We start from the raw sequence: 26003 nt of genomic DNA, 5'->3' as shown, positions 1-26003 counted from the left end.
GCTTAAAAAAGATTATCTTTTAAGTGCTTTGAATTATCAAAGTTGATGATTTGATAAGGAGACAATGTTAGTGATTCTTGAATACATTAATGGAAGAGCAAGAAGACGCTGGATAAAGAAAACTCATCGGAGAGCATCGTGGCACTCATGAAATACTCTCTTGAAATAGTAAGGCAATTTTTGCAGCAGCGTTTGAGTGTTTCACTCTAGTTACTTAATTTTAATTCATTATTAAAAAATTAATTTAATGTAATACAAAGTTTTTTTCTATGAGAATTAAAAAAAAAAAAATGGATTCTTGGTGAGATGGAGCGTGGGCGTAACGCGACCTAGAGCCTTCTTAATGAAGTGAGAAGTGGAGGTGTGGTGGGGTCCAGAGTCTACGGTTATTGTTTGTGTATGTGTTTCCAAATTGCCTTTTGCATGGAAGCAAGCAGCCCACAGCCCTCTGTCCCTCTCCTCTCCCATCGCCTCCATCCGATTCTCTTCTCTAAATCACTTCCCTCACTCATCTCTCCCTCTATTTAGAGCTCCCTCTTTCTATCTCTAACTCTCCTTCTCTCTCTCTCTCTCTAAACTACTAGAAAAAAAGGGGGAATGATTCTGTTGATATGAGTCGTCCCTGAATTCCACGCGGTTTCTCTACTCATATTCACCTTTGATTCTTCACTAGCAATTTCTCAGGTGACCCAAAGCTCCACTTTCTTTTTTCCACTTCAATTGGTTTCTATTGAATTGTGTCTTTTTTTAATCGTTAATTCGTTCACGGGATAATTGATGAGTGTGATTTTTGATAGTTGGTGAACTTCTTTTATTGATTTAGTTAGTGGGTTTGAGATTTTTTGTTTGGTCGGTTTTGTGACTTTTTGCTTTAGATGTTTTGCTTGTTGTCTCTTTCTGGGTCTTATTTCGTCTTATTGTTTTGCTTTTTTATTTATTTTTTATTTTTTTAATTTTTATTTTCCATAGGTTTTGATTTGTTCTACTGAATTCTACGCCTTCTTTTTAATCCGTTTCTATGCAATTTTTCTTCACTTTACTGGGTTTTCTTCAATCTTGAAGTACTATACCTCATTTCATCTCTCCTTCCTCCTCTTGATCGTTTCTTTATTTTATTTTAAATTTTTTAGTTTATTCTGATTTTAATTAACATGGACGGCTATATAACATGCAAATGAACTCTTTTTTTTTTAATTTTTTTTATAGAAGTGGAAAAGGGTGGGGGTTAGGTGGATTTGGCGGTTGTGGCCAGGGGGCTTATAGGTTATGATATAATAGAAACTTATTATCTGGAGATTTTGTGTTTTGATGGCTATTTTGCAATACAGTTCTAGTGGTTTTTCGCTTGAAGCTTAGGCGCATGAATATTCATAGAGATTCCCTTCTTTTCTTTTTTGTTTTCTTCTTTTTATGCTTATGTTTCGAATTGAGCAACTTTTGAGTTATTTATTTCCATGGCCTTTTGGTTAAAGTTAAAGACTAAAGATGTCTAGAGATTTGTTGTGTGATTTCTTTAACGCAAGCAGAATTCTAGGTTTATGGATCTTCAAACGAAGCATGCTCTTTGAATCCAATGCTTAAATCTCACATCTCACAATTATGACAAGCTGGGTGTGCTGTCTTACTTCATCAGTTTGAACATAAGACTAATTAGTTACTGTAACATTGCTACTTTTTCATATCTGTTATTTTGGTTGGTTATTTACCTCCTAAATTAGGTATGCTAGGGAAGAATTGTAACTTGGTAGGATCTATATATGTCTATTTCTATATGGATTTTTAGAAGTTTCTTTGATTTTTTTATCTGAAACTGGTTAATTTTCAGGAAGAATCCCATTCCTTAATTGTTGAATTAGTGGGATATCGATACATCCAGAGTAGCTAAAATGGGGGTCACAAGTTCTAAAATAGAAGAAGATAAGGCTTTGCAGCTTTGTCGTGAAAGAAAGAAATTTGTAAGGCAGGCACTTGATGGCAGGTGCTCACTTGCTGCAGCTCATGTTACATATATCCAGTCACTGAAAAATACTGGAACTGCTCTAAGGAAGTTTATTGAATCTGAAGCTCCAACTGAATCTTCATTGTACACTTCCACTAATGCAACGCCAGAGCCTTTTGCTTTAGTAGAGAAGTCCCTTTCACATTTCTCAATCTCTTCTCCACCTTTATCACACCCTGTGGATGCAAACCTTTCTCCATCACCGTCTCCTCCCAGCTCCAGTCGGTTTCAGGCAAATCACATGAAATTTAGAGGGTTTTCTTCCAAAAAAGTTGAAGAGAAACCTCCTGTAGCTGTTACAGGGACAGTAACCTCATCTAGTACCCCACAGAATATTACACCTCTTTCCGCTGAAAAACCTGAAACATCACCATTTGAAGCTTCTTCAGTCCCACCAGGAACTCCGCCATGGGATTACTTTGGACTTTTTCATCCAGATGACCATCAGTTTTCTTTTCAAGAAGTGAAAGAAGAGAAGCCAGGGTTGGAGAATGTTGATGATTTAAGACGGCTTAGGGAAGAGGAGGGAATTCCTGAGTTGGAAGATGAACAAGAGAAACATTCATATCATGCAAGTGAAGAATCTGAAGATTCAGAATATGACTTTGATGACCCTCCTGCAGATACTTTGGTTCGAAGTTTTGAAAATCTTAATAGGGTACAAGATCATGTTGCGCCTAGTGCGTCACCTGCAATGCCTTCTACTGTTAGTGCAGCTTCCGAGACTGAGTTATTTAATGGGGAGAAAAGTAACTCTCCTGATTTGTCACCGTTGAGAACTCAATCCTCAGCCCTGGCTGTTTCATCTGAAACAAAGAAAACAAATGTAAGAGAAGATCGAACTGAAAATAAGATTTTCCCCAAGGACTTCTTTTCGAGCATAAAGGATGTTGAAAATCTGTTCATAAAAGCTTCTGATGCTGGGAAAGAAGTTCCAAGGATGCTTGAAGCAAATAAGTTGCATTTCCGTCCAATAGTTGCAGCAAAAGAAAGTATGGTTAATCTCTTAGCTTCTGCCATTAGTATATCTGCTTATGAGATTGGGCTTGTTTGATACTTGGAACAATAATATTTGATGCTTTTTCCTATTATAGTTGGGAATGTGCAAGTGTTGAATTCCCACATTGGAAGAAGATGAGATGAGTGGGAGATATATAAGTGGGAAAGTCTCATAGACCCATTGCCTTGAAGTTTTGGGTTGGATGTGGTTTCAAACCCATAAGTGTGTTCTTTAATAAGGTCAATTAAGAAAGATTCTGCCTCGGCACTTTGGGCTCCCCAAATTTCTAGCAAGACCTATGAACCATATTATTATATGAAAGACTAGATTGGCTTTCTTGCATTTAATCAAAAAAGAAATTTCTATTTCATCTCTTGCCATTGAAAAATTATATATTGAAGTTCCTTGTTCTAATATGAGTAAGTTGTAGCATTTACTTAGTATATTTTCACTGGCAGATGAATCAATGGTATCAACATTCCTCAAGGCTTGTTTCTCTTGTGGGGAAGACCCTAGTCAAGCTCAAGATGGTAAGCATCCTTATTTCTATGCTATACTTTTTTTCCCTCTTACATGTTACAAAACAATCATACCTCATATCTGGGTTACACTTATATGGGCAGTGAGTTGCTTTCAGAATGCCTATCTTTAAGATGCAATCGGCATGAACTTTGACTGTTTGGATGACTCACTGATGTTTCTCTAACTTATCCTTACAGTTTCAATCCCAAAAGTAAATGCCATCTAACTGTCCACAATTTATTGGACTGAAGTATTGAAATAATTTTTTTAACAATGTAAATTGTTTGTAATGAATGTAAATCATATATTTCCTTCTGCACCATGTCATTTGAACAAGCAACTGGCCTGCTACTGTTAGTCGTTTTATCCATAATCGGTATGAAATGAGTCTCAGTGTTGTGCTATTTGATTCTCTCATGAGCAACAAAGCGTTCTCCTGCATATTTATTTATTATGATGAAAGTAGGCATATAGGAGATATTGGTAGAATATTTCTTCTAATATTTATGTAAATTTTACTATTTTATTCAAGTAATTTTTCCAAGCTATGGTTGGATACATTATCTGTAAATAGAATTATGGAGTTAGTTGGAGATCAATATTGTAAGATAATTTATGCTTATGTTCTTTTCTTTTTTGGGGGTTACATTTCAGTCCTTGATGGTTGCCCATAATTACTAATTAGGACAACATTTTCTCAAAATTACAACCCCCTCCTATGTTTTGGTTAAATAATAACAACTAGGTCTAAGTTAATAATGTTTTGTATGCTAAAATTAGTGATATGCCTAAAATAACCTTATGATGTGCAATATTGTATTTAAGGGTTATTACATTATTTTTAATAAAAAATTACACTGGTTATTTTTTTTAATTTCTTTTTCTTTAAATTTTCACCATTTTTACAAAAATTTCTCTCAAATTACTTCCCCAAACTGATATTGCATTAGAGTCTTAGATGTTGTTTTACAACTAACATTGTTTTCTTTAATTTATGTAGGTTATTGTTTTAAACAATAATTTAGTGCTCTATATATACTTAAATTTATAACCTAATAAAAGTATTTTGATCACTATCACTATTTCTATTTTTGATTGGATGAGATTGTAATTATAGAAAACATTGTCTTGTTGTATAAATTATAGGCAACACTTGAGGACTAGAACATAATTTACTATTTTTATGGGCCAATTAAACATAGTTGTTATCCCACTTCCACCCCAAACCTTAAAAAAGGGTAAAATGGTAGCCTTTGTAAATGTCTATTCCTTTATCCAGGGGTGGCCAAGGGCTGGTTTTGGGCCAGTTGTGGGCTTGAATCAGAAGCTCAGGGGGGCCGGAGATGGTTCTCTAGGGTTTCCCTTGGTTTCAGTTCGGTTCCAGTTTTGACCAAATCCAGCAGTTGATTTTTTTTTTCAAATTTTTTTTTTTGTAAAAAAATGAAAATCTGGTTTGGCCCTGTAGAAAGAGATGATTCTCATTGATTTCAATTAATCTGTACATGGGTATATATATACAATTGATTCCTATAATTGTGTTCTACTAATTAGGAAGAAATCCTAAATAAGAAATCCTAAATAGGAATACAGAATACAAAATATACAGAGAAATAATATAGTGATTGACTTTCCATAACATAGTGATTGACTTTCCATAACACTCCCCCTCAAGTTGGAGCATAAATGTTAATCATGCTCAACTTGTTACAAATGTAGTCAATCCTAGCTCCATTCAGAGCTTTTGTGAAAATATTTCCTAACTGCTCTCCAGTTTTAATATGTCCTGTTGAGATGATCTGGTGTTGAATCTTTTCACGAATAAAGTGACAATCAATCTCAATATGTTTGGTCCGCTCATGAAACATCGGATTAGAAGCAATATGAAGAGCAGCTTGATTATCACACCACAATTTCGTAGGCATGGAGGTCTTAAAACCTGTTTCATCTAGTAATTGAAGTATCTACATTACCTCACATACTGATTGTGCCATGGCTCTGTATTCGGATTCAGCACTAGATCGAGAAACTACACTCTGCTTCTTGCTTCTCCAAGACACCAAATTTCCTCCAATAAAAATGCAATATCCAGTGGTTGACCTCCTGTCAACCTTAGATCCAGCCCAGTCGGCATCTGAAAAACATTCAACATTCAAATGCCCATGATTACCATATAGCAAACCTCTTCCTGGAGCGCCATTCAGATAACACAAGATTTGTTCCAAGGCTTCCCAATGTTCAACAGTTGGGGAAGACATAAACTGACTTACCACACTAACGGCATAAACAATGTCAGGACGAGTGACTGTAAGGTAGTTCAATTTTCCTACCAATCTCCTGTATCTCTTTGGATCTTCAAACAACTCACTATCCCCTGCTAACAATTGTAAAGTTGGAGTCATTGGTGCGCTACAAGGCTTAGCACCTAATTTTCCTGTCTCTGTCAATAGATTGAGGATATATTTTCTTTGAGACAAGAAAATACCCTTCTTACTTCTCATAACTTCGATACCCAAGAAATACTTTAACAATCCCAAGTCTTTGGTCTGAAATTGAGTTTGGAGGAAGGTTTTAAGAGATGAAATACCTGCAGAGTCACTCCCAGTGATCACAATATCATCCACATAGACTACCAAGAGAATTAGACCAGTCTCAGATTGCCTATAAATTACTGAGTGATCACACTTACTCTTTTGCATACCAAATTCTGTCTTGCTTCTGAATCTCCCAAACCATGCCCTAGGACTTTTTTTCAAGCCATAAAGAGACTTCCGAAGCCTACAAACTTTACCCAACTCCCCCTGAGCAACAAACCCAGGTGGTTGCTCCATATACACCTCCTCCTGAAGATCACCATGAAGGAAAGCATTCTTGATATCCAATTGATGCAGGGGCCAATCATATGTAGCTGCTAAAGAGATAAACAAGCGAATAGAAGTAAGTTTAGCTACAGGAGAAAAAGTATCAGAGTAATTAACCCCATATGTCTGAGCATATCCTTTTGCTACAAGGCGTGCTTTTAACCTAGTCACAGAACCATCAGGATTTACCTTTACTGTATATACCCATTTGCAACCAATAGCTTTCTTCCCAGTGGGCAAAGGCAATAGTTCCCATGTACCATTAGCATCTAAAGCCTCAACTTCCTCTTTCATAGCATAACACCAGCCAGGATGAGACAGTGCCTCATCAACAGTATTAGGGATAGGAACAGAGTCTAAAGAAGTAACAAAACACGAGAACAAGAAGACAATTGATTATAAGAAACAAAAGAAGAGATAGGGTAAGTATATGAACGTTTACCTTTACGAAGAGCAATGGGTAAGTCTAGATCAGAATCATGATCAGTATGAGGTACAGGATCTCCCAACGAAGTAGCTGGTGGAGGATCTGAGTCAGGAATCTCCAATCTCCTGGAATAAACATGAACAACGGGAGGTTGAGTAGGTCTAGAGACAGAAGGAACAGGCTGTGGGAGAGTACTAGACATTGGTTGGACAGTATATATTAAGAGATCATCCTTCTCCCCCTGACTCTCATACACAGATGATGGAGGAAAAAATGGAGTGGACTCAAAAAATGTGACATCTGCAGAAACAAGATAACGATTAAGAGTAGGAGAGAAACAACGATACCCTTTTTGGAGTCGGGAGTACCCAAGGAAGACACATTTGAGAGATTTTGGATTCAATTTAGTAACCTGTGGACGAAGATCACGCACAAAACAGGTACAACAAAAAATACGGGGTTCAATAGGGAACAAAGATTTTGTAGGAAACAAAGTAGTATAAGGAATATCCCCATTAAGGACAGAAGATGGCATACGATTGATAAAAAAACATGCCGTAGAAACTGCATCCGTCCAAAAATGTTTAGGTACTTTCATCTGAAAAAGAAGAGCACGAGTTACCTCAAGAAGATGACGATTTTTTCTTTCGGCCACGCCATTTTGGGATGGGGTATCTACACAGAAAGACTGATGAAGAATGCTATTTTGTGTCATATAAGGCTGAAATTGTGCTGAAAAGTATTCTTTGGCATTGTTACTTCTTAATATGCGCACAGAAATATTAAATTGAGTTTTGATTTCATTACAAAAGGCACAAAAGATAGAAAACAACTCAGAACGATTCTTCATTAAATATAACCAGGTAACACGAGAGTAATCATCAACAAAAGTAACAAAATAACGAAATCCAGTTTTAGATGTAACAGAACAAGGACCCCAAACATCAGAATGAACTAACTCAAAAGGAGATAAAGCCCGTTTATTGACTCTAGACACAGAAGGCAAACGATGATGTTTTGCAAACTGACACGACTCACATTCTAGTACTGATAAAGACTGAAATTGAGGACACAGCTTCTTCATGGTAGACAAAGAAGGATGACCCAATCTACAATGAGCTTCAAGAGGTGTTAAGGTACTGGAGCAAACAAGCGATCGCGGTACATGATTTTCCAGAATGTAGAGACCACCTGACTCGCGTCCTCTACCAATAATCTGCTTGGTCGTAAGATCCTGAAACAAACACTGGTCAGGAAATGTTATGGAAAGTCAATCACTATATTATTTCTCTGTATATTCTGTATTCTGTATTCCTATTTAGGATTTCTTATTTAGGATTTCTTTCTAATTAGTAGAACACAATTATAGGAATCAATTGTATATATATATACCCATGTACAGATTAATTGAAATCAATGAGAATCATCTCTTTCTACATGGTATCAGAGCAGGTCATCAATCTAGGGTGACTATTTGTTCTCACTACCCAGCTCAGGAGAGACCTTGGCGGCCGATCGGCCGTTTCAACCCCGATCAACATCGCCGGCATCGTCTCAACCCCCTCATTCCACCACTTGTGTCTTTGTTGCACGATCGATTACACCATTAAAGGACTTACGAGGTTTGGCTCTCGGATCCTATTTGAGTATTTGCTTGATTTGTGATTTTGGATTATTTTGCTGCTATAAGCACTTTGGATTAAGCGTTTGGTTAGTTTTCTTTGTCTCAACAAATGGCGGACAATAAGAATGTTATTTACGATGTGATTAGGTGATGACTAAGATCACGGAACACAAACTTAATGGTTCGAATTACTTGGAGTGGAGTAAGATGTTAGGGTCTATTTATGTAGCATTGATAAGGATGATCACCTTACTAAAGATCCACCCGATGATACACGACAAACTTGGCTAAGGAGGATGCTCGGTTGTTTTTGCGGCTTGAACTCGATTCATAGTGAGGTAATTAGTTTAATTAATCCTTTGTGAATTTGTTAAGGAATTGATGGATTACTTAGATTTTACGTATTACAGTAAAGGAATATCTCCGTATTTATGATGTTTGTAAGGCATTCTATCGTCTTTGAGAAGAGGATAAGTCTCTCAAGGCTTATTTTATGGATTTTAAGCGGGTATATGAGGAACTTAATGTATTGTTGCCTTTTAGTCACGATGTGAAAGTTCAATGAGCCCAGCAGAACAGCGGCTATTATGAGTTTTCTTGCAGGCCTTCCTTGAGTATGAGGCGCTAAATCTCGATTCTCTCGATTACGAGATTTCCTCTTTGCATGAAACGTTCACGAGTCCTTCGTGCAGAGTACTCAATCTTCACGACTGCCGGTAGTGCTCTTATTAGCCGTAATCCAAATGGACAACAGGTAATAGAAGAGGAAGTAGAGGAGGAATTACGAAGCAATGTCAGCGTAATGGAGAGGCTAGTTCTAATCGGGACTCAAGAGGAGTCATTTGTTATTATTGCCATGAGCACAGCCATACAAAATATAATTGTCCGCAACCGGAAGAAAAATCGGCGATCACAGATGGCAAATATGGCGTGAGAGAATTCTCTGATATCTTCCTCGAGAAAATTATTTTGGTATCTGCAGATGATTTTGCACAAATTTCCCGATGTCGTGCATCTCTAAAGCCTACGGTTCCCACATCGCTGCGATTCTTTGAGTCGGGTAAATCCACTACATGCCTTGTGTCTTCCTCATCCAAATGGGTTATTGATTCAAAGTGCGATGGATCACATGATAGGTAATTCTAGTCTTCTATCCGCTTTGGTCTAATCTCACTTCCAACACTTTGTTACTTTAGTGATGGTTCTACTTCTTGTGTCATGGGTTCGGCTGCGAACCCGTCACCAATTTCTTTGTCTTACATTTTGTGTCTACCAAAATTCTCTTTTAATCTACTTTCTGTTAGTAAACTTACTCGTACCTTAAATTGTTCTGTTTCCTTTTTCTGACGGTGTTTGTTTGAGGATCTTACGACAAGCATTATTGGTAGAGGACGCGAGTCAGTGGTCTCTACATTCGGAAAATCATGTACATGTCGCTTGTTTGCTCCAGATCTTAACACCTCTTGAAGCTCATTGTAGATTGGGTCATCCTTCTTTGTCTACCATGAAGAAGGCGTGTCCTCAATTTGATCTTTATCAGTACTAGAATGTGAGTCGTGTCAGTTTGCAAAACATCATCGTTTGCCTTCTGTGTCTAGAGTCAATAAACGGGCTTCATCCCCTTTTGAGTTAGTTCATTCTGATGTTTGGGGTCCTTGTTCTGTTACTTCTAAAACTGGATTTCGTTATTTTGTTACTTTTGTTGATGATTACTCTCGTGTTACCTGGTTATATTTAATGAAGAATCGTTCTGAGTTGTTTTCTATCTTTTGTGCCTTTTGTAATGAAATCAAAACTCAATTTAATATTTCTGTGCGCATATTAAGAAGTGACAATGCCAAAGAATACTTTTCAGCACAATTTCAGTCTTATATGACACAAAATGGCATTCTTCATCAGTCTTCCTGTGTGGATACCCCATCCCAAAATGGTGTGGCCGAAAGAAAAAATCGGCATCTTCTTGAGGTAACTCGTGCTCTTCTTTTTCATATGAAAGTACCTAAATACTTTTGGGCGGATGCAGTTTCTACGGCATGTTTTTTGATCAATCGTATGCCGTCTTCTGTCCTTAATGGGGATATTCCTTATACTGCTTTGTTTCCTACAAAATCTTTGTTCCCTATTGAACCCCGTATTTTTGGTTGTACATGTTTTGTGCGTGATGTTCGTCCACAGGTTACTAAATTGGATCCAAAATCTCTCAAATGTGTCTTCCTTGGGTACTCCCGGCTCCAAAAAGGGTACCGTTGTTTCTCTCCTACTCTTAATCGTTATCTAGTTTACAGATGTCACATTTTTGAGTCCACTCCATTTTTCCTCCATCATCCGTGAATGAGAGTCGGGGAGGAGGATGATCTCTTAATATATCTTGTCCAACCAATGTCTAGTCCTCTCCTGACTGTTCCTACGTCTCTAGACCGACTCGACCTCTTGTTGTTCATGTTTATTCCAGGAGATTGGAGATTCCTGACTCAGATCCTCCACCAGCTACTTCGTTGGGAGATCCTGTACCTCATACTGATCATGATTCTGATCTAGACTTACCCATTGCTCTTCGTAAAGGCAAACGTTCATGTACTTATCCTATCTCTTCTTTTGTTTCTTATAATCAATTGTCTTCTTGTTCTCGATGTTTTGTTACTTCTTTAGACTCTGTTCCTATCCCTAATACTGTTGGTGAGGCCTTTGTCTCATCTGGGCCGGTGTGATGCTATGAAAGAGGAAATGGAGGCTTTAGATGCTAATGGTACATGGGAACTATTGCCTTTGCCCTTGGTAAGAAAGCTATTGGTTGCAAATGGGTATTCTGAAAGGTAAATCACGATGGTTCTGTGGCTAGGTTAAAAGCACGCCTTGTAGCAAAAGGATATGCTCAGACATATGGGGTTGATTACTCTGATACTTTTTCTCCTGTAGCTAAACTTACTTCTATTCGCTTATTTATCTCTTTAGCAGCTACATATGATTGGCCCCTGCATCAATTGGATATCAAGAATGCTTTCCTTCATGGTGATCTTCAGGAGGAGGTGTATATGGAGCAACCACCTGGGTTTGTTGCTCAGGGGGAGTTGGGTAAAGTTTGTAGGCTTCGGAAGTCTCTTTATGGCGTGAAACAAAGTCCTAGGGCATGGTTTGGGAGATTCAGTGAAGCAGTACAGGAATTTGGTATGCAAAAGAGTAAGTGTGATCACTCAGTATTTTATAGGCAATCTGAGGCTGGTCTAATTCTCTTGGTAGTCTATGTGGATGACATTGTCATCACTGGGAGTGACTCTGCAGGTATTTCATCTCTTAAAACCTTCCTCCAAACTCAGTTTTAGACCAAAGACTTGGGATTGTTAAAGTATTTCTTGGGTATCGAAGTTATAAGAAGTAAGAAGGGTATTTTCTTGTCTCAAAGAAAATATGTCCTCGATCTATTGACAGACAGGAAAATTAGGTGCTAAGCCTTGTAGCGCACCAATGACTCCAACTTTACAATTGTTAGCAGGGGATAGTGAGTTGTTTGAAGATCCAGAGAGATACAGGAGATTGGTAGGAAAATTAAACTACCTTACAGTTACTCGTCCTGACATTGCTTATTCCGTTAGTGTGGTAAGTCAGTTTATGTCTTCCCCAACTGCTGCTCATTGGGAAGCCTTGGAACATATCTTATGTTATCTGAAGGGCGCTCCAGGAAGAGGTTTGCTATATGGTAATCATGGGCATTTGAATATTGAATGTTTTTCAGATCTGGTTGGATCTAAGGTTGTGGAAGGTCAACTCTTTGGATATTGAGTTTTTATTGGAGGAAATTTAGTGTCTTGGAGAATCAAGAAGCAGAGTGTATTTTCTCGATCTAGTGCTGAATCCGAATCTGAGCCATGGCACAATCAGTATGTGAGGTAATGTGGATACTTCAATTACTAGATGAGACAGGTTTTAAGACCTCCTTGCCTGCGAAATTGTGGTGTGATAATCAAGCTGCTCTTCATATTGCTTCTAATCCGGTGTTTCATGAGCGGACCAAACATATTGAGATTGATTGTCATTTTATTCGTGAAAAGATTCAACAACAGATCATCTCAACAGGACACATCAAAACTGGAGAGCAGTTAGGAGATATTTTCACAAAAGCTCTAAATGGAGCTAGGATTGACTACATTTGTAACAAGTTGGGCATGATTAACATCTATGCTCCAACTTGAGGGGGAGTGTTATGGAAAGTCAATCACTATATTATTTCTCTGTATATTCTGTATTCTGTATTCCTATTTAGGATTTCTTATTTAGGATTTCTTCCTAATTAGTAGAACACAATTATAGGAATCAATTGTATATATATACCCATGTACAGATTAATTGAAATAAATGAGAATCATCTCTTTCTACAGGAAAAAAGGAAACAGAACAATTTAAGGTACGAGTAAGTTTTCTAACAGAAAGTAGATTAAAAGAGAATTTTGGTAGACACAAAACCGAAGACAAAGAAATTGTGTGAAGTCGGGTTCTGATTCAGAACCCATGACACAAGAAGTAGAACCATCAGCTAAAGTAACAGTAGAGGAAGTGAGATTAGACTGAAAAGCAGATAGAAGACTAGAATTACCTGTCATGTGATCTGTCGCACCAGAATCAATAATCCATTTGGATGAAGAAGACACAAGGCATGTAGTGGATTTACCTGACTTAGTGATCGCAGTGACAGGGGAACTGGTAGGCTTTAGAGATGCCTGATACTGAGAAAATTGTGCAAAATCCTCTGCAGATACCAAAATAGTTTTCTCAGAGGAAGATACTGTAGAATTCTCTGCTGCCATATTTGCCATCTGTGATCGCTGATTTTTTCTCTGAAGTTGCGGACAATTATATTTTGTATGGCCAGGCTCATGGCAATAATAACAAATGACTCCTCTTGAGTCCTGATTAGAACTAGCCTCTCCATTACGCTGATTACTTCTGTTGCCTGTAATTCCTCCTCTACTTCCTCTTCTATTACCCTGTTGTCCATTTGGATTACGGCTAATAAGAGCACTACTGGCAGGCTGTGAAGATTGAGTACTCTCTGTACGAAGGACCCGTGTGAACGTTTCATGCAAAGAGGAAATCTCAGAACTGGAGAGGATCTGAGATTTAGCAGTCTCATACTCTGAAGGAAGGCCTGCAAGAAAACTCATAACAGCCAGTTGCTCCCGTTGGGCCTGTTGAACTTTCACATCAGGACTAAAAGGCAACAATACATTAAGTTCCTCATATACCCGTTTAAAATCCATAAAATAAGCCGTGAGAGACTTATCCTCTTTCTCAGCACGGTAGAATGCCTTACAAACATCATAAATACGGGAGATATTCCCTTTACCAGAATACAGAAAATCTAAGTAATCCATCAATTCCTTAACAAATTCACAGTGATTAATTAAACTAATTACCTCACTATGAATCGAGTTCCGAAGCTGCAAAAACAACCGAGCATCCTCCCTTAGCTAAGTTTGTCTTGTATCATCAGTTGGTGGATCTTTAGTAAGGTGATCATCCTTATCAATGCTACGCAAATAGACCCTAACAGTCTTACTCCACTCCAGGTAATTCGAACCATTAAGTTTGTGTTCCGTGATCTTAGTCATCACCGGAATCACATCAGAAATAACATTCTTATTGTCTGCCATTTGTTGAGACAAAGAAAACTAACCGAAACGCTAATCCAAAGTGCTTATAGCAGCAAAATAACCCAAAATCACAAATCAAGCAAATACCAAAATAGGATCTGAGAGCCAAACCTCAGAAGTCCTTTAATGGTTATACTGGATCAGGCAACAGCACACAGTGGTGGAATGAGGGGGTTGAGACGACGCCGGCGATGTTGATCGGGGTTGAAACGGCCGGTCGGCGGCCAAGGTCTCTCCTGAGCTGGGTAGTGAGAACAAATAGTCACCCTAGATTGATGACCTGCTCTGATACCATGTAGAAAGAGATGATTCTCATTGATTTCAATTAATCTGTACATGGGTATATATATACAATTGATTCCTATAATTGTGTTCTACTAATTAGGAAGAAATCCTAAATAAGAAATCCTAAATAGGAATACAGAATACAAAATATACAGAGAAATAATATAGTGATTGACTTTCCATAACATAGTGATTGACTTTCCATAACAGGCCCGGAATTGGACTGGCTGGTTTGGTTTGGTTTGGTTCAATACTGATTTTGGTTATTCTGGTTTTGCTGGTGGTTCTGAACTGTGAATAAAATGTCTCATGACAGTACACATCATAGTGCACACAAGGTTGAACTCCAAATATACCCATTTACATGGGAAATAGCACCACTTGAACACAAATGTTGGTAGTCATAGCAATGAAATATCAGTGAATAATGCCATCCACTTTATTGTTTGAAGTTTTCCTACTTGTCTTTCTTCAGATGTTGAACTTTTTATTTGTACTTTTCTTTGCCGTATTCAATAAAATCTTCCCCTTTTTTTTTGTTTTTTCAAAAGAATAGCTCATTTTCTCAGTAAGAGCACACTACTCATGCATGTTTTGTAATTTTAGCTATAGCAAACTTGCTGTTTTGCTACAACAATAATGTATGGATGGATTTATATTCTCTAGAAAACACATTTCAAGAGTAGTTTGTGTAATTATTCTTACTAGAGGAGTGGTTCCATGAAAGTTGTTTGTTTGATATACTTTTGTAATTTGTATTGATGTTTATTCCTTAAGGGCTTTGTTGAGAAAGTCCAGTTGAATCAAGTCACATAGTTGTGAAGAGTATATTATATTCATTGCATGGGAGGGGCTGATGCAGCTTGAAGCTCACAAAGAACAAACACTCACACAGAGTGAAAATTGAGAGAAAATTCTCTGCTGCAATTTTTATCAAGAGAAACCTGAACTGAAATTACATAGAATTTAGGGATATTCATAGGGATTTTGAACTCCTAAACCTAATAGGAAAACAAATCTACAAACTAAGAAGTTTAGATAAACTAAATTACAATAGGAAATCCTAAATAAAATAGGAAAGAAATCTAAATCTTACTTAAAATAGGAAAATTAAATAAATCCTAGATGAAATAGGAAATAAAAATAAAATCCTAATTGAAATAGGAAAATAAAATAAGCTAATTTTAACAAGCTAAAACTCTCCCAAGACAAGTAGGATCGTGTTAGGATTGCTTAGGTCTGCTGAAAAATACACTTGGAAACATGTTTGGACTGAAAAACACATCTTCACAATCTGCCATGGAGGGAAACACGAACGTCTGCCTCTGTTGTGCCCTGTGGAACACACACTGGTTGTGTTTTGGACTGCTGGAACACATCAGAGGTGTGCTCTTTGCTGTTTGGAACTCCAAGCCCCGCGTCATACTCCTCGCTTGGGAAAAACTCTTTCTTGGGTTGCAGTGAAACAAGATAACTCCCGGATCATTCCCCCCTACTTGGAATAAACTCTTCCTCATATTTTGAATGGAAAGAGAATAAAAATCTTCATAGGGGAAGCAAAGCACATTGCCTTCTTTGATGAGGTAAGCAATGGAGATTTGAACAAGAATGAATTGAACTTCACCCTTGCCTTTGTCTCTAGAAAAACAACTGAACAAATAAAATTAACGAAAACAATAGAGGCTAAAGAGTTTGGGCAGATTTTCAATATCTATCATCCCTTTGACTTGATTTTTCCCGATGTCCAACATTGTCTACATGGATTGTTTTCCTTCAACTTCCATCGAAGTCTCCATGGCGAGATATTCTTCATTCCCTAGGACCAATGTTTTGAAATCCGGCCTAGTCAAAACCAGTAAAGGCTGAGGGTCAAAGGTTTAAAAATTCAACTGAGGTCGAATCAAGATTTATCTAGTATATCATTAAATAAATATTATAAAATTAATAATAATGTTTTATTATAATTAATAATTTTATATATTTTTTATGAATAATTATTAAAATAAAAATATATAAATTTTCTTTTAAAAATAATAAAATTGTAAATTATAATATTTAATTATTTATAATAAAGAAATACTGAAGATTAAAATTTTTATGATAATAAAATTATTCATATTAATGAAAAATAAATGTTGATAAGAGAAAATTTTATATACTTTTATTGTAAAAGGTTGATAAAATAGAAAATAATTTAATAATTTAAATTAACATATTAGTAAAATAAGTTATTTGCATCATTAATTATTATGTTGTAATGGGTAAAGTTGAGAATTTTTTATTTTTCTTGCCATACATTAATAGTTATAAATTATTTTTCTTGCCATACATTAATAGTTATAAATTATTTTTCATTAATATAATATAGTTTAAGTTAATAAAACAATAATTTTGTGTGTGTGTGTGTGTGTGTGTGTGTGTGTGTATACATATGAGTTGAGTCAACAACAAAGATATAATTGATGTGGTTCATGGCTATTAAATATCTAAAGATGGTCTCAGGTTCGAGACTTGTAGCCATCATTTCAATTTTTTTTTTTTGAAGGAACTAGAATACTCGTTCTAGTCCTAGCTGGGTTATTGATTCATCGTTTACTCATCTAGTTATGGTTTCAAGTCACGGTCGCGGATAACGGAAACAAGCCTATAACAGTCGCAACGTAACGGTAAAGGTTTGATGCTACACAAATTTTTTTGAAAATTTGCCAAGTTTATAAAATGACTATATATTGGTAGATATAAATAAAACTAAGATACACAATTATATAATAATACAAATACATCAAATAAACCTATAGATTGGATAAACTAACCTGTCTAACTATAAACTTAACAACAAATTTAACATCAACAATAAATTTTTCTTAACAAATATGCAAAAAAAGTGAAAAAAAAAAAGAAAAAAGAGAGGAGATAGATAATGAAAAGAAATAAAAAAAAAAACAGCAAATAACACACCTTTTTGCAAGAAGTAGTTTTGTAGAATAGAGTGGAATTGATGATCATAGGTTAGCAAACAATAAGGAAGAGATTTTGTAGAAGAAGAAAAGAGCAAGTTGGGTGAAAATGAGAGAACAAGAAATATATATAGTAATGCCAGAGAAGTATATGCATACAGAGTTCAAAATTGGTGTAACGGATATTACGACCGTTATCTAACAGTAAATAACGGGTGTTACCATTACATAACAGTTGTAATGGCTGTTACACCTATAACTGAAAACTTACTTGTAAATAACAGTGTATCGCGTAATGAGCACTTTCAAAACTATAATAACGGTCATTATTTAAAACCATGTATCCGGTTCATACCAGTTTTCATAAAATGTGAGTGTAATAGTTAAACTAACCAAATCAGAGTCTAGTTCTCGGTTAAACCGGTCTGACTGACTAGTATGGTCCGGGTTTAACCGCAATGCTTAGAACACATTTTGAAGCTCTTCATCTTTAACCATAGCGAAAGGCAGTTCAATTATAGTTTCTAATTTAGATTATTCAAACTTCGGCTCCTCGAATTCAAGCTGCATTGTTGAATCCCGAAGCTCCCTTTGTTCTTCACTTTTTCGTATTTCAAGAACTATTGGCTTTGGTTGGACTTGTTGGCAAAGTTGCTCACAATCTAGAGGCAAAAATTCTTGTTTCAACAAATACTTCATTATAAATCATGTAGGATTGGTCTGTTTCCTTCTCTCTCCTAGATTGCAATCGCTCCTACCATGCAGAAGAACCACCCTTTAATCGACGAGTTATCAATTTGACTCGTTTTTTCAGGTGCTATGTCCATATAGTTGAAGAATCTATCCACATTCACGATCCAATATAAGAATTCTTGTATATTGAGATTTTCATAGAAATTAGAAATAGTTCTAATTGATTAATTTGTGCTTCTTTTCCTATCTTTATTATGCTGCTAATGCCTATTAGCCTAATTGGCTGATATTTATCTTCCTTTTCCAAATCTTCATCATAGATATATTGCCCATGTACTGGCTTTCTTTTGTCAATCCAATTCTTGTTTGTTTTATTGTTTAAGCACCAAGACAATATGTAATTTCTTTGAAGTGTCTCTAGATATGCTCGAATCTGAAATACATCTGTTGCTCCAAACATTGCTCCCGCCGTTGCAATGTTTTGTCTCTATGGTTAAGGGCTCTAGTTCCCTGATCATCATCACGAGAATCACCGTAACCGCCACCTCCATCAAGGTAAGTCATCTCGATTGTGGTGATTTCCTGGTTCCGATAGCTAGGGGTGTGCACAGTTTTAGGGGTCTCAAATTGAGCCGAAGATTTGCATCAAACTAAACCGGAACCGAAAAAGAATTGTTACTATAGGAACCAAATCTTACTGAACCGAACTTACTTTATTGTTTTGGTTTGGTTTTGATTCTTCATCAAGAATCTAACCGGAACCGAATCGAAGAATCGATTACACACACACACACACACTCTTATATATATATATATATATATATATATATATATCATAATTTATTCTTATATAAGTACACATATATATAGCCTAATATTAACTTTTATTCTGTTTAATTATCAATGTATTTAATCACCTTATAATCATTAATTATATGACTAAATACGTTTTAGTCATATAATATACTTTCTTATCCTTAATTATATATGTATCTTATAATTAAATACTATATAGTTTAGAAATAAGTAAAAATAATATAATATACTTAATATCATATATATAATATATTTTTTTATATTAGTATTGTTATTTAAATGTTAGTATTATTATTTTTATTGGTATTTTAGTAATACTTTTTCTTTCAACTTTCTTTGTCATGTAATGAAATTAATTGTGTGAAAATAAATGTGCCATCATATCGGAGGAAGGTTTGGAACTTGGAAGATGATTAGAGTTTTTTAAAGTGGAAAATATGATAATAAAGCTTGACTTTATGTTATACTTGTTGATTTGGTATTTTATATTTGAGATGAGAATATTACATGACTTATTATTTTGGTGCTAACTTATTTTCTTTATATGAGAGTTCTTAGTTTGATTTTAGTATTTTTCTTGAATAAGTATTTATTTTTATGCTTCTTTGTTGATATTTTATGTTGATATTAGTATTGTTATTTAAATGTTAGCACTATTATTATTATTGGTATTTTAATGTTAAAAATTTATAATTATTTTTATTCTTTTAAAAGGAACACAATGATATTATAATTTTCAGTGTAGGAACCGAGAGCTGAATTGAAATCAGAATCGAAATTGGAACTGAAACTAGAATCAGAACTTAATAAAAAATACTCAGAACTGAATTGGAACCGAACCGAAATTCGTTTCTGGTTTGGTTCCAAGAAAATGAAAGAACCGAAGTTCGGTTCTAGTTCTTGCAAAAAAAAAAAAACGAATTGGAACCACACACCCTTATTGATATCCCCCTAACGCAGTGTGAAGCTCATAAAGAAAGCACACTCACACAGAGTGAAAATTGACAGAAAGTTCTGCAATTTTTATTAATAGAAACCTGAACTGAAATTACCTAGAATATAGGGATATTTATATGGATATAGGACTCCTAAACCTAATAGGAAAATAACTCTACTAACTTGGAAGTTGAGATAAACTAAATTACAACAGGAAATCATAATTAAAAGAGGAAGAAATTTAATTCCTACTTAAAAAGGAAAATTAAATAAATCCTAGATGAAATAGGAAATCAAAAATAAAATTCTAAATTGAAATAGGAAAATAAAGTAATTGAATTTTGACAAGCTAAAACTCTCCCAAAACAAGAAAAAACTTTCCTAAAACAAGTAGGATCATGTTAGGATTGCTTAGGACTGTTAAAAATACACTTGGAAATGTGTTTGGACTGAAAAACACATCCTCACAAGCTGCCAGAGGGAAACACGAATTTCTGCCTCTGTTGTGCCTTGTGGAACAAACCCTGGGTGTGTTCTGGACTGCTGGAACACACCAGAGTGTGTTCTTTGCTGTTTGGGACTTCGAGCCCCGCGTCAGGGGCTGCAGTTCAGAGTGTTTGAAGCACTTGCTTTCCAACTTTCAGGGTATGTTTGGTAGTGCTATTGCATATAGCTATCAAACGTGCATGATAATTCTTCGTTTTAGAGAATGAATGGCTATCTGCAAAAGTTTCAAATATGAAAATTTTTCTCAAAATTAGCTTTTGGCATATGAAATAAAAATCTATAGTCCATTACCAAAGAGAATTCCTTCTAACGTTTTGTCTAAAAGTTGCTATTAGCAACAACAATGCTAAACATGCTTTAAGAAGAGCTTTATGCATATTGATTGATTAAATTGTTCAGTGAAATTTCCTATTTATGATGTTTATACTTAGGGATATGTACATTACAAGTATCATACCATGACAGCAATAAGAACATGATAGTCATGAATATTTGAGAAGCTGAGTTTCTCTACTTGTTTAACTAGCATACTCTTAATGGTCATTTTGTTACCTTCTTTGCACTTACTATGCTTCATTTCTTTGCCAGAACAACTCCGCTAATTCTTTTTTATGTTTTCTCAGAGCCTGCTCAAAATTCTGTGAAATACTTAACTTGGCATAGGACAACATCGTCGCGATCATATTCATCCAGGAATCCTCTTGGACCACATGCAGGGGATGACACTGAAGATCTCAATGGTAATATTTTTGAAAATTCTTGCATGATCTCAGGCAGTCATGCTTCGACATTGGATAGGTTATATGCTTGGGAGAAGAAACTTTATGATGAAGTAAAGGTATTTGGGTTTCTTGATAGTTACAGGACTGTTATTAAACATGTTTTTCAATTGATATGCAGAGTTATTTACTTGTTTGCCTAATTCATTTGATAGGAGAAATCAATAAATCTGGTGGAAATGGTTAGGCATGACCTTTTAGTTTTATAGTGCTTGCATCTTTTTATTATTCAATAAGAACATTAACTATTTGCATTTTCCTTGCTTCCTATCCCTATTAGATTATTAGCTATTTCACTGGTCAAACTGTGGTCAAATTGTCTATGTTCCTTTTCTATTTATTTAGCAGCTGTGATTAATATATTGCTTCATAGGTTAGTTTTTCCTTCCAGGGGTTGTGTGATGCATTGCTTGTTGGTTATTTTGACATGGCATAACTCAAAATTGAAAATTAGTAACAATCAATATTTATTAAGACTAGAAAAGGAGGTAGACGTAAGATAACTTGGCTGAAGAAGTGAAAAAGAATTCACCAATCCTAGACAAAGCTGCAGATATACCCTGAAACCCAGTAGAATTAAGAAAAAAAAAAACCATATAGTTATACTCAATAGGATTGGGTTTAAAGCTTATATTTTCAAGTAAGAAATGCTATGATGCCATCTGTTCATGTTCAATAAACTGTTTGCACAATATCAAAATGTCGAAGAAATATAATTATTAAATTTGCCCATTATGCTGTACTGTTGATATCTAATACTATATATAAAAGGAGAATTTAAGTGGCACTCACCTCGACTTAAATGCCTGTTATCAACTAATAAAATGGTAATTATATTTGGTGATAAAATTACTAAAATATCTATAAAAAATTGACTACTTTTTTAAAAAGTATCAGAAAAGAGAGCAATGTAGAAGAAGCATTGGCTGGCCGCCTGAAGGGAAACATCTCTAACTTTTGAATCACCCATAATATTGCTGCCTCCTTACAAATACATGATGGGTTTGCTTGTCTTGATGATAATTTCTGGTAGTTCTTATTGTTTGTCCTTGATTCTTAAATGGGTTTAAGGAGGATGGACCTGTGCTGGAGAAAGTGATTCAAATTGATTCTGGCCTAGTTCAGTAGCAGGTTTTGATTGGTTTTGCATGGTAATGTAATGGTGCAGCAGAGTTTAAGAAGATAATCAATATGTGGTGATGGTTGAGATTGCATTACCAGATTTGGGAGAGAGAACAAAATTTTGGGGTGAGAATGGATGTTTTGGTCATGCGGACAATCTATCCTTGAATGAAAATAGCTAACATCCAGATTAAAAAAAAAAATGTAAACTTGATCTTGAATGATATAACATCGTTTTTTTTTTTAATTAACTCAACAACTGCAATTACTCTTAATTTTCGTATTGCTTATATATGTATATAATATGTTGGACCTTTAATAGTTTATAATAAATTTTATAATTTATTTAATTGATGCTATAATGCAACTGGTAGCTTAATTATGTATTCAATGTTTAATTTATTGGGATCTTGAGATAGTATGTCAATTGAGATGCACTAAATGGCATTACCACGTAGCATATCTAGCAGCATATAACATTTAGTAATGTGGTTGGCTTTAATGACTAACCAACGTAACTCATTTCAAATTTTGAATTAAAAAAAAATCCCAAATTCATGATGACACTCAAAATTTCTTGAAAGTTGAATTCTGTATAACGTATGTATTTCCTTCAATTGCAAATATATTTACATATCTTCTCTTTCAGGCTAGTTGGATGGTCAGAAGAGAGTATGATGCCAAGCGCACAATCCTTAGGCAACTGGAATCTAAAGGAGAAAACAACAACAAAAAAATTGATAAAACTCGTGCTGTTGTTAAGGATCTACACTCAAGAATTAGAGTTGCAATTCACAGAATCGATTCCATATCTAAGACGATTGAGGAATTGCGGGACAAAGAACTTCAGCCACAACTTGAGGAATTAATTGATGGGTATGTGCTTCCTTGTCATGTTTCTTTAATTCAAGCTGCCACTTTGATTTGCTCATGACAATTTTCAGCCTCAAATCCTGGATGCTCGGATGCTCTTCATGCAAGTCAGTACTCAGTAGACAGTAGTGTTAAGAGACTTTTTAAGTTCAACTCCATATGTTGATGAAAGCAACAATATATTATAACTGCTATAGATAAAATGATTTATTTGGATGTCTGGCCTAAGTATGAAAATATCAGGTAGTGTGATTGGTTCACCTGTCCACCAGTTTATCACCCAAAAAATAACCATTTAGTTAAATGAGAATGAAATAGGTATCAGTATGGTAGAATTGGATTATCCCAAAACTCTGTGAATGTCACTAACTAAATCATGATTCATTTTTTCAAAATTATGGTTAACTGAATTAATTTCTCATTTAGGAAAAAAATTAAGGCTTATTTATGACAGGTTTCTTTCATATTAAAAGTTGTGTTATCTATGATAGTGGAGTAGTTATTTTGGTGGAGTTGGATTCCATGGGGCCATCGCTTTGTTTGAAGACTTGTTATATTGTAACTAGTAAGCCTGGATTAACATCCCTTTACCATATGCCATGTGGTTTTGCCACAAGCAAACTGTTAATTTGGATAGGTCCTCAGATTTTGGGCAAGGATTTTTCATTCAGGTTGAGCCTTTTTGATTCTCAGTCTTGAAGCTAGCTGCTGTTGGCAGCAAATGGTTTTCCCATCCCTTCATGTGTGAATGTGAGTTGTAGTTGTATTTACTTGTGATAGAACACTGTATCTTGTCAGTCTCATTAGGATATGGTAGCCTCCATAAAAAATCACATATGACAAAAAAGTTGGTTTCTAGCTGTGATATGTATAGCCCTCAAGTTCTGAGAGATCGGTGGAATCTGTTCTCTTACAAAAGAAAAATTATCTCAAGTTTTAGTCAGCGTATTATTCTAATTTCTGACTCTGCTGTTCAATGCTAGTGGTTATACTAATTGGATTTGCAGTGTCATATGTGTATGTATCCAGTGCATCATTTGTGTGATGGGATTTCTCCAGCCTGTTGTTTCCAGCTAAGTGTATCCAATTTTCATGTCATCAATTACATGGTTTCCATGCTTTGGCCTACTGCTAACTGTATGCTGAGATCTTAACCAACTTTTGTGATAATCATTCTTCTGTAGAATGAATAAGAAGTAAGGAGCATTTACAATTTGAACATTTCTGGTGAGCACTTTTAACTTCTCACCCCTGTTGACAATGGCAGGCTAAGCCGGATGTGGCAGGTGATGTTTGATTGCCACAAGCTTCAGTTCCACATTATATCAATAGCATACAACAATGGGAGCGCTAAAATCTCTATACAGTCAGAGTCACATCGGCAGATTACCATCCTTCTAGAAAATGAACTTGATTCTCTGTCATCATGTTTTACAAAGTGGATTGGTGCTCAGAAGTCCTATCTGCAGGCTATAAATGATTGGCTTTTCAAATGTGTCTTTCTTCCACAAAAACCTACAAAGAAGAAAAGGAAACAACCATCCCCTTCATTAACTTTGAGAAGAAGTGGCCCTCCAATATATGTCACCTGTGGAGTCTGGTTGGAGAAGCTTGAGGACTTGCCCGCAAAGGCAGTTGTGGAGGCTATAAAGGGTTTGGCAGGAGAAACTGCTAACCTTTTACCCCGCCAAGAAAAAAACCAAGGGAAGAGTGCAAACCTAGGAAATGGCAGCGATTTAGGAATTAATTTGTTGAGAGATGAAGCTTCAGAAGACTGTATATCAGGTTTTGAGCGTTTCCGATTGAGCTTGGAGGGATTTCTTGGTCAGTTGAATAACTTTGCAGAGTGTTCTGTGAAAATGTATGCAGAGCTCCATAAGTCCATCCAGGATGCTAAGAATCCCCCCACACAACCTCCATTCCAACAAGAAGTTGTTTAATTGAAAAAAGAATTTGGTTGCAGCGAAAGGTTCAGAATTTCATTTGTGCAGCAGTGTTCAAAATTCTGATAAATGAAGATCTTTGCACAGAGTTAAGTTGGATGTGGTCATTTGTACATGAGGAAAGTAATAAAAGAGTACGTGGAAGCCATTTGTGGTACAAAAATGAAATAAAGAAGCTGATAGTAATTTGTAAGAGTGGGTATAAAGGGAGGGGTGAGTTTGTAGTTTAAAAAAATGTTATCGCCTGGTTGCTGATGGTGATAAATAGAGTAATTTTTCAATGTAAAAGGACCTGTATAGTTTTCCTTAGTCGTCACCAATTTTTCTCAGCAACTATAAGAACTCAGATCAAATTACACCCCAGTTAAATATTTTGATTAAGCATTGCATTTTAATATTAACATTTCCCTGTATACATTTATCATGTGCTTGGGTTTATATTCTGGAATTGATCCCAGTAACAACACTTCATTTTGTCTTCCGGTTTTGAACTAGATTTCAAGTAAATGAATTCAGGTACCTATCCTGTTTGGATCTCTGCTTTTTGTTTGTAAATATTAAGAGGGGATTTTCTAGCTGTGGAGTATTCCTTCTAAGGTGATTTTGAGCTTCTATTTGAGTTTCTTGTGCTTTTGCCTCTCAAAGTGTGGAGCTCGGCTTTGATTTGAAGCTATGAGCTCCATTTAAGGCCACAGAATTTCTAATCTAGCCTCTGATGAGGGCAAGGGCAGAGGCATTTATTCTTCTCATTATTATGCTTTCCTCCTCTCTTTATTCAGAGTCCTAATTTATGGATTGAAAAAGTGAGGTAAACCTCATCTTCATTAAAAAAAAAAAAAAAAAAAGAACTCTTTTCAATCAAGTTTATTAGTTTAAAAAACCTTATCTTTCCAATAAAGTTTATTAGTTTAAATTACCTCTAAAATCTCTTCCCAAGCATAGTATTAGGAATAATGGTCAATTTGTATAATTAAACAGAAAAGATAAAATTCGAGTCGATTATACTTTGAGACTGAT

General features: G+C 35.6%; 1 protein-coding gene across 2 annotated transcripts; it reads left to right on the top strand.

Moving 5' to 3' along the window:
- The first annotated feature begins 413 nt into the window (after positions 1–413).
- LOC110659220 (protein ROLLING AND ERECT LEAF 2) lies at positions 414–25367 on the top strand. 2 transcript variants are annotated; one of them, XM_021817079.2, is made up of 6 exons: positions 414–684; positions 1826–2991; positions 3458–3529; positions 20893–21107; positions 22820–23046; positions 24311–25367. In XM_021817079.2, the coding sequence occupies exons 2-6, from the start codon at positions 1887–1889 to the stop codon at positions 24981–24983; spliced, it is 2292 nt and encodes a 763-aa protein (XP_021672771.2). In that variant the 5' UTR covers positions 414–684; positions 1826–1886; the 3' UTR covers positions 24984–25367. The 2 variants fall into 2 exon arrangements, with proteins under 2 accessions (XP_021672771.2, XP_021672772.2); XM_021817080.2 differs by lacking the exon at positions 414–684 and adding an exon at positions 921–1061.
- Positions 25368–26003: the final 636 nt, after the last annotated feature.

This window comes from Hevea brasiliensis, chromosome 6 (assembly GCF_030052815.1).
Source record: "Hevea brasiliensis isolate MT/VB/25A 57/8 chromosome 6, ASM3005281v1, whole genome shotgun sequence".
NCBI lineage: Eukaryota > Viridiplantae > Streptophyta > Magnoliopsida > Malpighiales > Euphorbiaceae > Hevea > Hevea brasiliensis.
This window is presented reverse-complemented; position numbering and strand designations above follow the sequence as displayed.

Excerpts from the sequence above, each read along its gene's own strand:
- LOC110659220 (XM_021817079.2), top strand. The coding sequence starts at position 1,887 with ATGGGGGTCACAAGTTCTAAAATAGAAGAAGATAAGGCTTTGCAGCTT. Across the intron at positions 2,992-3,457 it reads AATAGTTGCAGCAAAAGAAA|ATGAATCAATGGTATCAACA; the intron begins GTATGGTTAATC and ends TTTCACTGGCAG. Across the intron at positions 23,047-24,310 it reads CTTGAGGAATTAATTGATGG|GCTAAGCCGGATGTGGCAGG; the intron begins GTATGTGCTTCC and ends TGACAATGGCAG.